The 12,157-nt window shown below is 39.4% G+C and overlaps 1 protein-coding gene across 5 annotated transcripts in view; it reads left to right on the top strand.

Moving 5' to 3' along the window:
• Gpr155 (G protein-coupled receptor 155) overlaps positions 1-12,157 on the top strand; it is a 44,414-nt gene that overhangs the window by 15,404 nt on the left and 16,853 nt on the right. For all 5 annotated transcript variants that reach the window (XM_031370629.1, XM_031370626.1, XM_031370628.1 and 2 more), the window contains 7 exons: positions 336-501; positions 1,340-1,495; positions 3,042-3,125; positions 4,051-4,168; positions 7,480-7,564; positions 7,649-7,739; positions 8,845-9,055. In XM_031370629.1, coding sequence (XP_031226489.1) covers positions 336-501; positions 1,340-1,495; positions 3,042-3,125; positions 4,051-4,168; positions 7,480-7,564; positions 7,649-7,739; positions 8,845-9,055 — 911 coding nt within the window. The remainder of the gene's footprint in view (positions 1-335; positions 502-1,339; positions 1,496-3,041; positions 3,126-4,050; positions 4,169-7,479; positions 7,565-7,648; positions 7,740-8,844; positions 9,056-12,157) is intronic.

Below are 12,157 nucleotides of genomic sequence, written 5' to 3'. Positions count from 1 at the left end.
TCAGAAATCCGCCTGCCTCTGCCTCCCAAGTGCTGGGATTAAAGGCGTGTGCCACCACCGCCCAGCTCGCAAGAAAGTTTTGTAAAAAAGCTCTTTTCCCCTTTATGTTCCTTAATGTTTGAAAATATTTCAGGGTGTTGTTCTTGAAATGGCTCCTAGCTAAATTCTTGACTTTCAACAAAATGTCCAGCAGCAATAAAATATATACATGGACAAGCATATGCCTTCTGGACAGGAGAACAATTGTAACATAATTTCAAATTCATCAGTGCAGTTACAAGCAGAGACAGACAGGCCTTGGTGTTAAGTCCATTTTGCATCCTTTCTGTCTCCAGCCTGGTGCTGCCCCTTCTGTGCAGAGAAATGGTGGAGCTCCTGGACAAGGGTAACAGCGTAGTGAACCATACAAGTCTGTCAAACTATGCGTTTCTGTACGGCGTCTTCCCCGTGGCTCCAGGCGTGGCTATCTTTGCAACACAATTCAACATGGAAGTAGAGATTGTATGTATGCACTGGTGTTCTCTACATTGGGTGGTTTCTGTGCTGAAGAGAAAACTGAAGTTGTAAACCACAGAAAGCAACGTTGTTTTAGTGAGAATTTGAGATTCCTAAGCTGTCTCACTGTAAATAAGAAGGTGGTCTGTAACGTTATTTAGCCAGAGTTATTTAATATGGGAACCTTGGTTACACATTTTCTTCTATTTTTTTAAACATGTGTGTTTTAAATTAGCCTTTACTTTGTTTTGTTTCAAGTACTTATACTTAAGCTTTAAAGTTATTTACAGAGGCGTAACTTTTGAAATTTTGAGGGAAAAAAATCTATTTCACTCATTATAGTTCAGTCACCACAAGAAAATATCCCATAATAAACTGAGAAAAGTGGTATATAACCAGTGCCTATGTATATTGTGCATGCACAGTGTTAAGGGGTTCTGAAAATAATATGAGGGACAGTTTCATTAATCGATCTATGTCACGTTTGGGAATTATTTCCTGTTAATTGATCTCCCCTCAGAGTTTGTGAAGTAGTATGGGAGTAAATTGCTCATAGATTTAGTTACACCATTGGAGGGGTTCTTTTCCTAGAACCTAAATCATTAACAATAGAATTTATAATAATTCATATGTGAACATCATTTGAACCAGATTAGGAAGAGGGGCCAATGGAGCTTTCTCTTATAAAGGAGAGATACCGCATCAGATAATATGCTAGATTCCATAATATCCTTACTGGTTTTCATTTTCAGTTTAAAATGAATTGGTGTATTATGGGTATTTAAGTGTTTAAGCAATTGTTTAAGTAAGATTATGACTCCTTAATTTGATCTCATTTTTGCAGATAACCTCAGGCATGGTAATAAGTACATTTGTGTCTGCTCCAATCATGTATGTCTCTGCCTGGCTATTAACCTTTCCTACTATGGATGCTAAGCCATTGGCATATGCCATCCAGAATGTTAGTTTTGATATAAGTATTATCAGCCTGGTCTCCTTGGTAAGTATGTTTCAGTGTCAACTGGGATGGGAATCACAAAGTAAGACTGAAAGTAACTACTGACAGCAATTAAAAAAAAAAAAAGCTAGTTATTTAACAAAATAGAGAAGTAAAACCTATCTGGAAATAAAAGTGTAATCTCAACTTTGTAATTTACTAAGTATGTCTTTCCAATCAGGAGTTTTGAGCTGTAGTGGGCAAGGTGTGAGACTTAGCCAAACTTGGATTTGATTCCTTGTCCTATTGCAGTTTATCTATGTATCTCTTTGGAGTTACTTAACCTCTCTTAAGCTTAGCTTTCTTAACACAAAGTTAATCATTTCACCGAGTTCTATGGCTTGTTTTAAGGTTTGAGACAATGAGATAAGTGTTCTATGAATAATGATCACCATACAAATAACTAGCTTTTCTAGCATCATAGGATCAACAAATCTATGGGATCAAGACCAACTATTTATTTAAGTGAAACTTCAGATACCTTTTCAAACTTGACTCTGCTACCTTAAATGTATATGCTTTTTAACAACTAGAGTATCCACATAGATCAGATTGCCTGCTGAATTCAATCAGAACTCTAGATTAGAAAAAGACTGTGTTTTGAGGAATGGATACATATCCATTCCTCAATCTATCACATGTTCTGAAAAATCTATGTTCCTTGATAAGAAGGTAGTTTGGGGAGAGAGAAGGTGTCAACTTCTACTGTCAATTAAGAAAAAGAAGAGAATTAACCAGCATACTTTCCTGGGCACTATAAAGGTGGACTAGAAAGGCAGCCCTTGTTCTGGGGTGCTGCTTAGCTGTAGAACATGTGCTTAGCATGCATGAGTCCCTAGGTTCTGGGTACTAGCCAGAAAAGAAGAGAGAAGGAGGGAGAGGAGGGGGAGGAGGAGGAACCCAATCCTTTTAAATACTAGGACTACAAGATTAATCTTGGAATGGGAGGCATGTGTTGTTTGAAATAAGACCACCAGGAATTTAGACTCCTCAGAAGCTAATATCATAGAATTCAGAAGAGAAAAACATTTTAAATGTTCTTTCCTAAATAATTGGTTGTGACATTGTGTCTTATCCCAGCCACTGTAGGTAGGCATACTGAGAATATGGCCCCAGTCAAACCATTAGTTCTTAAAGAACTAATTTGTTAGCCATGGGGTCTCCCCATGCCTTATATCACTGTGGATACAGTAATTTATATTAACAATCTTCAATTTCAATGAAACCTTAAAATTTCTTCTGGGACAGGGATAAAGAGGTTCTCTAAAAATATTAATCATGAGACATACCATCGTGGTACATACCTGTTACCTTAAGGTAACTGGGAGGCTGAGACAGGAGGATCTGGAGTTCAGTGTGATCCTGAGTTATACAGCAAGGTCCTGTCTCAAAAGAGCCAAGGGCTAGGATGTAGCCAGAGGCTGAGTGCTGTCTATCATTTATAAGGCCACTGAGTTCATCCCGTATCATAATAAAAGGAGTTTTGATGTTCTGTTTAATAAGTAGCTATAAAGATTGAGAAAAATAACTTGAACCTTTTATCTTCAAGATCTGGTCTCTGTCTATTCTTCTCCTGAGTAAGAAATATAAGCAGCTCCCTCATATGCTTACTGCTAATTTACTCATCGCTCAGGTTAGTATGCCTGTGGAGAGCTACAGCAATGCCTTCTCCTGGGGTTATTGTACTATATGAGAAACAGTTGCATGGTTGAATTTTTTTCAGCTACAAAGTCAAAATTATTAGCAGATATGATCAAATATAATTTAATTAGAATTCATTAGTGCTTATATATTAAATATTAATCATGTCTTAAAATTTTGAGATTAATAATGGCAATCAATAACAACTTCACATTTTTTAAAATACAAACAAGTGAATCATTAAAAATTGAACTCTTGCTGGGCAGTGGTGGCGCAGGCCTTTAATCCCAGCACTTGGGAGGCAGAGGCAGCTGGATTTCTGAGTTCGAGGCCAGCCTGGTCTACAGAGTGAGTTCCAGGACAGCCAAGGCTATACAGAGAAACCCTGTCTTGGAAAAAAAAAAAAAAGGAAAAAAAATTGAACTCTTGCCTGAGTGTGGTGACTCCCACTTATAATTCTGAGCATTTAGGAGACTGAAGCAGAAATATGACCATAAGTGACATCAGCCTGTGCTACAAGTAAGATTGTCTCAAAGACTGAAACGTGACATAAAGAGAACTTGGAACCTTACTTTCCAGTTAGGTCTTTGCATGGGGTCATAATGGAAAAAAAGTTTAACTTTGTCTACATAAATCATTACAATGTAAGGCTAGAATTTAGAGTATAGTCTTTATTTTCATTTAATATATACATCATTAAAGGCTCTATGGAAAACAGGTTTTTAGTCATAAAGCTTGAAATTTCAGTAAAATCAATATGTGGTAGTTGACAATCAGCAATAATTTTAAAAGAATGATCATTTTCTGTGAATAAAACTTAAATGGGTTTTATTAGATTAATAGTTTCTTTGTTATGGTATTAAGTCATATGATTACTTTTAGCTACTTATAAAATCTTTTAATATTTTTTTCTTTAGACTATTGTTTGTGCTGGAATGATGATATGGAATTTCGTTAAAGAAAAAAATTTTGTTGGACAAATTTTGGTGTTTGTTCTATTGTACAGCTCCCTGTACAGCACCTATCTATGGACAGGTAAGTTGGCTCATTTTTAGAAAAGACTGTTAAAGCCGGGCTATGGTGGCACACGACTTTAATCCCAGCACTTGGAAGACAGAGACAGGCTGATTTCTGAGCTTGAGGCCAGCCTGGTCTACAGAGTGAGTTCCAGGACAGCCAGGGCTACACAGAGAAACCCTCTCTCACCCCCCCCCAAGAAAAAAGACTGTTAAAGTCTGCCCCGTCCCCCCTCTAAAAGGTAGAAAAGGGCAGAGAAGAGATGTATCTCAGAGCTCACTGCTGGAATCCTATGGAACTCCAAACTCTGGTTTTGCCTCATACAAATTAACTACCTTTGGGTCACTTGTTTCATTTCTTCTAAAGCTAGCTTGCAGCACATTACAAAGATATTCTGAGGATGATATGAAGTATGGATATTTATGTTTGGTTTATAGCAGACACTCAACAAATGGAAATCTATTAGTTGTTCAATAGAGGGAAAGAGGCAATATAAGAACAAGAAAAGTAAGTTAGATAGAAGACATGGAGGGCTGGAGAATGACTCAGTGGTTAAGAGCACTGACTGCTCCTGAGGACCTATGTTTGATTCCCAGCACCCATGTGGAGGCTCACACCATATGTAACTCCAGTTCCCAGGGATCAATGGCCTTTACTGGCCTCCATGGGCACCAGTCATGCATGTGGTGCACAGATATGCATGCAAGCAAACTCCTATAGATAAAGTAAAATAAAAATTTTAATGTAAAAATAGAGAATTCAATGAGAAAGAACACTCCTTCCATTGGCTCTAGGAAGGATAACAAAATACTTATAACATTACTATTTTGAAATTAAATTTTCATTTAGAAGCAGACATTCTGGTATATTTGTGAAACTTACTGTCTGAATGTTGTGTTTATACCACAAACTTGAAATTGTAAAATACTACAGAAGGGACATTGTATAGTGGTTAATAAGCAAGGGCCAGGAAGTGACTGTGGGGGGAAGACCTTTGATTTCATGCCCTAAGGATCAAAAGCATGTCCTGTCTAAGCCTTTTGAAGTGAAGCAGTGCTCTGGGGAGGGATAGCAACATGACAAATTCACAACCAACAGAAGACGGCTTGTACTTCTTTGAGCAAGTATACCTGTCAGTGTGAGGCTTGTCATGAACGTCAAGTTAAAAGATCCTAGAGACTGTAAATTCCAAATATAGGTGGCCCAAACTGATCTCTAGTACCTATGTTTATTCAGGTGGAATTTTTAATGAGAGTAATAGAAGAACAAATATATCCATCTGTCAAAAGCCCAGCTACCTCCCAAACCTTCAAACACACATGCTGAGATCTATCTAAAGAAGTTAGGAATTTACTGGCGCGGTGAAGGTGTCCTGTGATCATCAGATTATTATAAATACAGCACAGTTTTATGGCTCACTTGTTCAAGACCAGGCTCACAACCAAAAAAGAAAATTATAGAGGCATTCAGTGTATTTGAAAATCTAATGTCCAGTCATTTTCAGATTGGTTTACAAATTATCTTTGCCATTTCCGCCCTCCTGCATAGTAGTGGCCTGCTTTGTTCTTCCTTTGAAACCTATTGCTTGTTAACACTTCAGCTATATCCTACATCAGTGAAGCTTTATGCGCTAATTAAACCATTTCGAATATACATTAAATGTATGGATGGTCATTTCCTCCACCTTTGTGCTGGTTCAGTTTGAATATCTCATTTTGCAAATTATGGAAGCAAGCCCACAGAGCTGAACTGACTCGTACGGATCTTAGCAACCTCAGCAAGGGATGCCAGGCTGTCGGCTGATACTGTTCTTCATGGTGACGGAAGAATCAGTGTCAGAGAACCAAACCCTCCTCAAAGACCTCGGCATCGGTATACGTTAATTCTAGTTTAAAATGTTAGTTATCAGTGCCTGTTTATGTTAACTCTAACCGAAAGTGTTAATTACAAGAAAAGATCTTAATTTCCTAAGGTAGCTCACAGATTGAAATGTAGACATCAGAACTCCCTGCGCTGCTTTGCTGTTTCTTTGCTTTCTTCCTTCCTTCTTTTCTCTCTCTCTCTCTCTCTCTCTCTCTCTCTCTCTTTTTCTCTCTTTCTTTCTTTAAGGTTAGCACCAGTTACTTCCACATACAGGGTTATGAGCTGGTTATCTCGCTACCTTTCTTCAGACTGCTAGAGTCTTCACTGGTAACATCATTTGGCCTTCACTTGGCTCAAACTTAATCTATAAATCGAAATCTAAGTTCTGAAGGACTACTTAATTATATGGTAGACACAGAGGCAACTATCACTGAAGACATGCCAAAGAGACTGAAAATTTCTTATACACATATTATTACCAGATCCTGAAAAGTATGTCATATAAACCCCAGGACAGTTTCAGAACTTGACCTCACATTCTTCAAAAGGCTGGCTCTCTATACCACCCTGCCCCCTGCTGTGCGACTCAGGCAAGCCCTTGTCCCCTCCACAGCTATGACATTAAAGTGTTAATTTGAAATAGATGTTCCTTCTTCCTGAAGTACTCAGATTCTGTAGCCTTGTGGCTCTTACTAAGTGCCACTTGTATAAATGACCACCGTGCTTATGGAAAAGTCGAGAACTTGAAACAAGCTGGGTGTGGTGGAAAGTGACTGTCATTTCAGCACCCAGAGGGCTGAGACAGGGGGATCAACAGCTTGGCTACATAGGCCCCCAGTCTCACAACCAAAACAAAACAAACTTGAAATATTTATGTCTGTATTAGGTTTGTGCCACATTTGTATTAAGTTTACATCACATTTTTATGAACCACCAGCCCTACATTTGAGGCATTTTCCAAAACCTAATCTGGGGTAAGAAACATTTATACTTCTTAGCACCAACAAAATGGAATCATTCTGAGAAATGTCTGTATACACTGAACTTCCAGTGCTACTTAGATTCTCATTACCTAAGTGGAAAGAAACAAACGACAAGCACAAGCCAATAATGGCTTTTGAAAAGAAATCCTTCAGTAAAATGAAGATTGGAGGAAAGTAACCATTCTAGGAATGAAAACACAAATGATTTTTAATAGAAAAAAATTCTTCAAACAACATTTATTTGTAAGGACAATTTAAAAACATGGTGGCACACGCTTGTAACTCCAGGACAGTGGAGGGAGGGCTTCAGGCTAGCTGGACTACTCAAAAACCAGCCCAATAAAGTCACCAAAGCAAATGAGAACTAGACCACCAGGTACCCAAATAAGCAGGCCCTCTCACAGGGTAAAGAACTGCAGCTTCAGCTCCATGCCAAGAGTAAAAGAAATCATTTCTTTTATAATCTTCGTTTCTTGTTTCTAGGCCTTCTCGCAGTTTCTCTGTTTCTTTTAAAGAAACGCGAGAGCGTTCAGATCCCCGTGGGAATCATCATCATATCTGGCTGGGGGTAAGTGGTGACTTCTGTTTGCTTCCCGGAGTCCATACACAGCTCTGTTGGCTCACTCTTTCTTTCCAATGGCCCTGCTTACAGGATCCCTGCTCTCCTCGTGGGTGTGCTTCTGATAACTGGAAAACACAATGGAGACAGCATTGACTCAGCCTTCTTTTATGGAAAGGAGCAGGTGGGAAGAGTTCATTGGCAGTTTCTTCTTGAGAATGTCACATCTTAGTGAGCCTATGTACCTTGATATTAAAATGAAATTGAAAATAAATTTTAATTAATTATGTAGGACATTGGTGATTTTATATAACCTTTTGACACCTCAAGGTATAAACATCTTTTTAACCAGGAGATTTCTAAATGCTTACAACTTGATTATTTTCCTATATTAAGATTTATTTATTTTTATTTTGTGTAGTCGTGTTTTACCTGAATGTCTGTATGTGCATGAGGTGTGTGCTGGAGCTGTAGAAGCCAGCAGAGGGAGTTGAATCCCCTGAAACCTGAGTTACAGACTGTTCTGAGCTGTCATTTGGGTTTTGGGAACCCAATACCTCCAGGTCCTCTGTAAGAGCAGAAGGTGTTCCTTACTGCTGAGCTATCTCTCTAGCCCCTTAGTTGATTTTTATAAGATACATTTATGAACTATGTTTCTTCTGCTGAAGGAAAAAAAGTAGACAACTTAGCAGTAATAACAAATGACAAATATGTTACTCTCTTTTTAAAGGACTTATTTTTATGAAGTATGGTTGAACTATATGCAACATTTAGAAGTAAGAAAGGGTCTGAAAGAAACATTTGGTTACTTACAGGAAACCAATGACTTTATTGTTAACTACTTGCTATATAATGAGACATCTAAGAAACTTGTATGTTTAAAGGCAAACTGTAATTTCTTTATAAGTAAGACACATTCTTCCATACTACTACTCATTTGGAAGAAACACTATTCTATAGTATTTAAAACTATACAGATATATTTTTCTATCAAAAAGTTTTGAAACATTTTATTATTTTTATTTTATGTGCCTTGGTATTTTGCCTGTATGTATGTCTGTGTGAGGGTGTCAGAGTCCCTGGAACTGGAGTTATAGGCAAGTATGAGCTGCATGTGGGTGCTGGGAATTGAATCCACGTTTTCTGGAAGAATGGCCAGTGCTCTTAACCACTGAGCCATTTTTCCAGGCTCTGCCCCCTCCCCCCCAAAAAAATGTTCTTAAACTGTACTAAGATTAGTAAGATGAGATTTTGAAAACTAGCCTAACATCTTTCTCTGATGCTGGCAGATGATCACCACAGCAGTCACCCTGTTCTGCAGCATTCTCATAGCTGGGGTGTCACTCATGTGCATGAACCGCACCTCCCAAGCTGGTCACTACGAAGGTTTCGGTCAATCTCAGAACCACAAACCAGTAGAGCCTGGAAGCACTGCATTTGAGGAAAGCCCAGCACCAACAACTGAACCAGAACTCTTCCCAAGGCCTGTCCCAGAAACAAGTATGAGCCTTACATGCATTTTAAAACTAACAGAAACTGTCACATGTATCCTAGATGTTTTTGCTCAATGGAAAGTCACTGCTCTAAATAGTATAGATATTTGTCAAGGTAACAACTTGGATAATTCTATTACAGCTTCATTTTTCTAGCCCTTCATTCACTAAGCTGAGATGAATGTTTTGTTGAATTCTAAGACTTCAAGAGAGGCTGGTTAGTTGGTTGGCTGGCTAGCTGGATGGATGGATGGATGGATGCTTGAAACAGGGTCTTATTCTGACCCTGGGCTGGCCTCAAATAGTTTATCACCCTGCTTAAGCTTCCTGAATGCTGGGATTACAGACATGAGCTGCCATGAGTGCTGGGGATTGAACCCCAAACCTCATACACACTCAGGAAACATTCTACCTCAAAGCCATGTTCCCAGTTTTGACCTGAGAATTTTAGAAGTAAAAGTGAAGGAACATCCCTCCCATGAAACTAAACACATTCACTTCCTACTTTAACAATATTTTATCAGGAAAATACCATAAATAAAGTGAATTTTAAGGAGAGGCCTAACTAAACTTAAGACTAATCATAAAAATTACCCATCTATAAACTGTAGCCCACAAGCCAAATCAGACTTACCAACTGATTTTATGTCCTTTCTCAGGTAAGAATGTTTTGTTGTTGTTTTGTTTGTTCTTTTTTTTTTCTTGACATTTTGAAGATTGATATCAACTTAAAAGATTTTTATGACTCTTAAAAGTTCTATTGGACTTGAATTTCCCATCTACAATGTTGTGGAACATAGTCACAATGATTCACTCATGTGTTGTCTGTAGCTGTGTCCATGGTGGAATGGCAGAATTGAGTCATTGCTACAGAATCCAAGTGGGGTCCCTACTGCAATGAAAACATGCTCAGGTATTTCATTTTTACAGATGTAGCCCATCAGCCAGGCAAGCCAAGCAAGAACTTAAGGCAGATGCTGATGTAGAGGAGGTAGAAGAGTGCTGCTTTCTGACTTGCTCTTCATAGTTTGCTCAGCCTACGCTTATACAGCACCCAGGACCACCAGCCCAGGGATGGCACCACCAACATCAGCTGGGCCTTCCCACCTTAATCATCAGTCAAAAAAAATGCACCACAGGCTTGCCCGTGGGTCAGTCTGGTGGGAGCATCTTCTCCATTGAAGTTCTCTCTTCCGAAATGACTCCAGCTGGTGTCAAGTTATCACAAAACTGGCTGGCATGATTGACTCCTTGTCACCTTGACACAAACATATCACGATTAAACCAAAACCTCTTCCTTTATTATCCATTTCCAAGATCTTATAGTAATATCAATATCACAGTATAAAACATTCCAACTTTTAAAAGCCCCGCCATCTTTAATAACTAAAATACTTTAAAAGTTCAATCTCTTTAAAACTGTCTCTTTAAAATAACAAAGTCTCTCTAAAATAACAGTCTCCCAACTGTAGGCTCCTGTAAAATTAGAAATAAATTAAATACTTTTTTGCTTTGAGAGAACCAGGGGCATAGTCACATTTAGACCAAAGCAAAGCCAAAGTCCAGCTATGCCAAACATTTAGGGCTCACGTTCTGGGCTCCAAAGGGAGCTCACAGCACACACAGCTTATCTTCTAGGCTCCGGCCAGCTCCACTCCACAGCTGCTGTCGTCCGTGGCCGCCCAATGGTACTAGCATCTCTAAGATGATCGGGTCTCTACTGCACCTGGGTTTCATGTTTACCAATAGCCTCTCCCAAGCCCCCTTTAGGGACTCTGACCCTGAAGAGTCTTACCGTGCTGAGCCTCAACTTCTCTCTATGACCTCTTCAGTCTTGGAGCTTCTACTTCAGCTGAGGCTACACATTCACCAAAGGCCTCACTGGCCTCTCACAGTGCCACCTCAGCTGCTCTCCATGACCCTTTCATGCCTTTAAAACCAGCACCTGGAGGACTCTTACCTACCACCCAGTTCATTTACCAGTGCCAAGTACAGACTTTGTGAACTCTGGAGCACAACTTCTGTGTGCTGGTCCTGAGGAAGATTTCATCTCAATGATTCTGGTCTCTTCTTAGTTGTAGCTCATTTCTCAGATCCAGTTGGCCAGCATCAGTTGTCCCAGGAAAGCAAAGGTTTCATTCAGTGGTGCTGGTCTCTTGTTAATCACAGCTGATTCTTCAGCCCAGCTTCCCAGAACCACAGATTCTTAATTCAAAAGATTAAATGGCTCCAATAGTCTGAAACTTCTCATCAGTACCTCACACACCAGGTCTCCATCGTCTGCACTGCTTTCAGCACTATTTTCTTTTCCCACTGAACAGCCCTGAGCTCCGAGCACTGAATGGCTTTTCCATCCCCAAATTTCAAAAATCCTTTCACAATCCTCCCCAAAACATGTCAGGGTCTGTTGCAGCAATACTCCATGAACCTGGTACCAATTTCTGTCTTAATTAGGGTTATTATTGCTGTGATGGAACACCATGACCAAAAATAACTTGGGGAGGGGAAAGAATTTATTTCATCTTACAGTTTATAGTTCATGATCCAGGGAAGTCAGGGGAGGAGCTAATGCAGAGGCCATGGAAGAACACTGCTCACTGGCTTGCTCCTCATGGCTTGCTCAGCCTGCTTTCTTACAGCACCCAGGACCACCTGCCCAGGGTTAGCCCTGCCCACAGTGAGTAGATAACTAGCATTTTATTCATTTTCTTTTCTTTACTGAGAGACATTTAATTTGCTTTGAAACATGTCTCGGTTAGAAGCAGCACAGAACATCTGTATTCATATATGCTTGACTACACATCAACACTGCTCTCAAGATGGTACTTGTGAGTCATTGGAAATATAAACGCTTGTGTAAACCCGCTTCTGTGGGCCTGGTTCCAGATTTCTTTGACTTATACGTATATTGCTGGAATCTCCTTTTGAATATATAGGCAATATTTTTTTTTATTTTCAGACAAACTGTTCCTGCGTCAATTTTTCAGGATCTCTAAGCAAACCTCACTGATTTTCCTCTCAAGCAACAGAGTCCTTCAGAGCAAGCAATACTTCCTCCATGGGGTCTGGTGTCTACATCTGCTAGATTCTTAGAATTCCTTCCTAACAG

The sequence above is a fragment of the Mastomys coucha genome, unplaced genomic scaffold (genome assembly GCF_008632895.1).
Source record: "Mastomys coucha isolate ucsf_1 unplaced genomic scaffold, UCSF_Mcou_1 pScaffold15, whole genome shotgun sequence".
NCBI classification, from domain to species: domain Eukaryota; kingdom Metazoa; phylum Chordata; class Mammalia; order Rodentia; family Muridae; genus Mastomys; species Mastomys coucha.
This window is presented reverse-complemented; position numbering and strand designations above follow the sequence as displayed.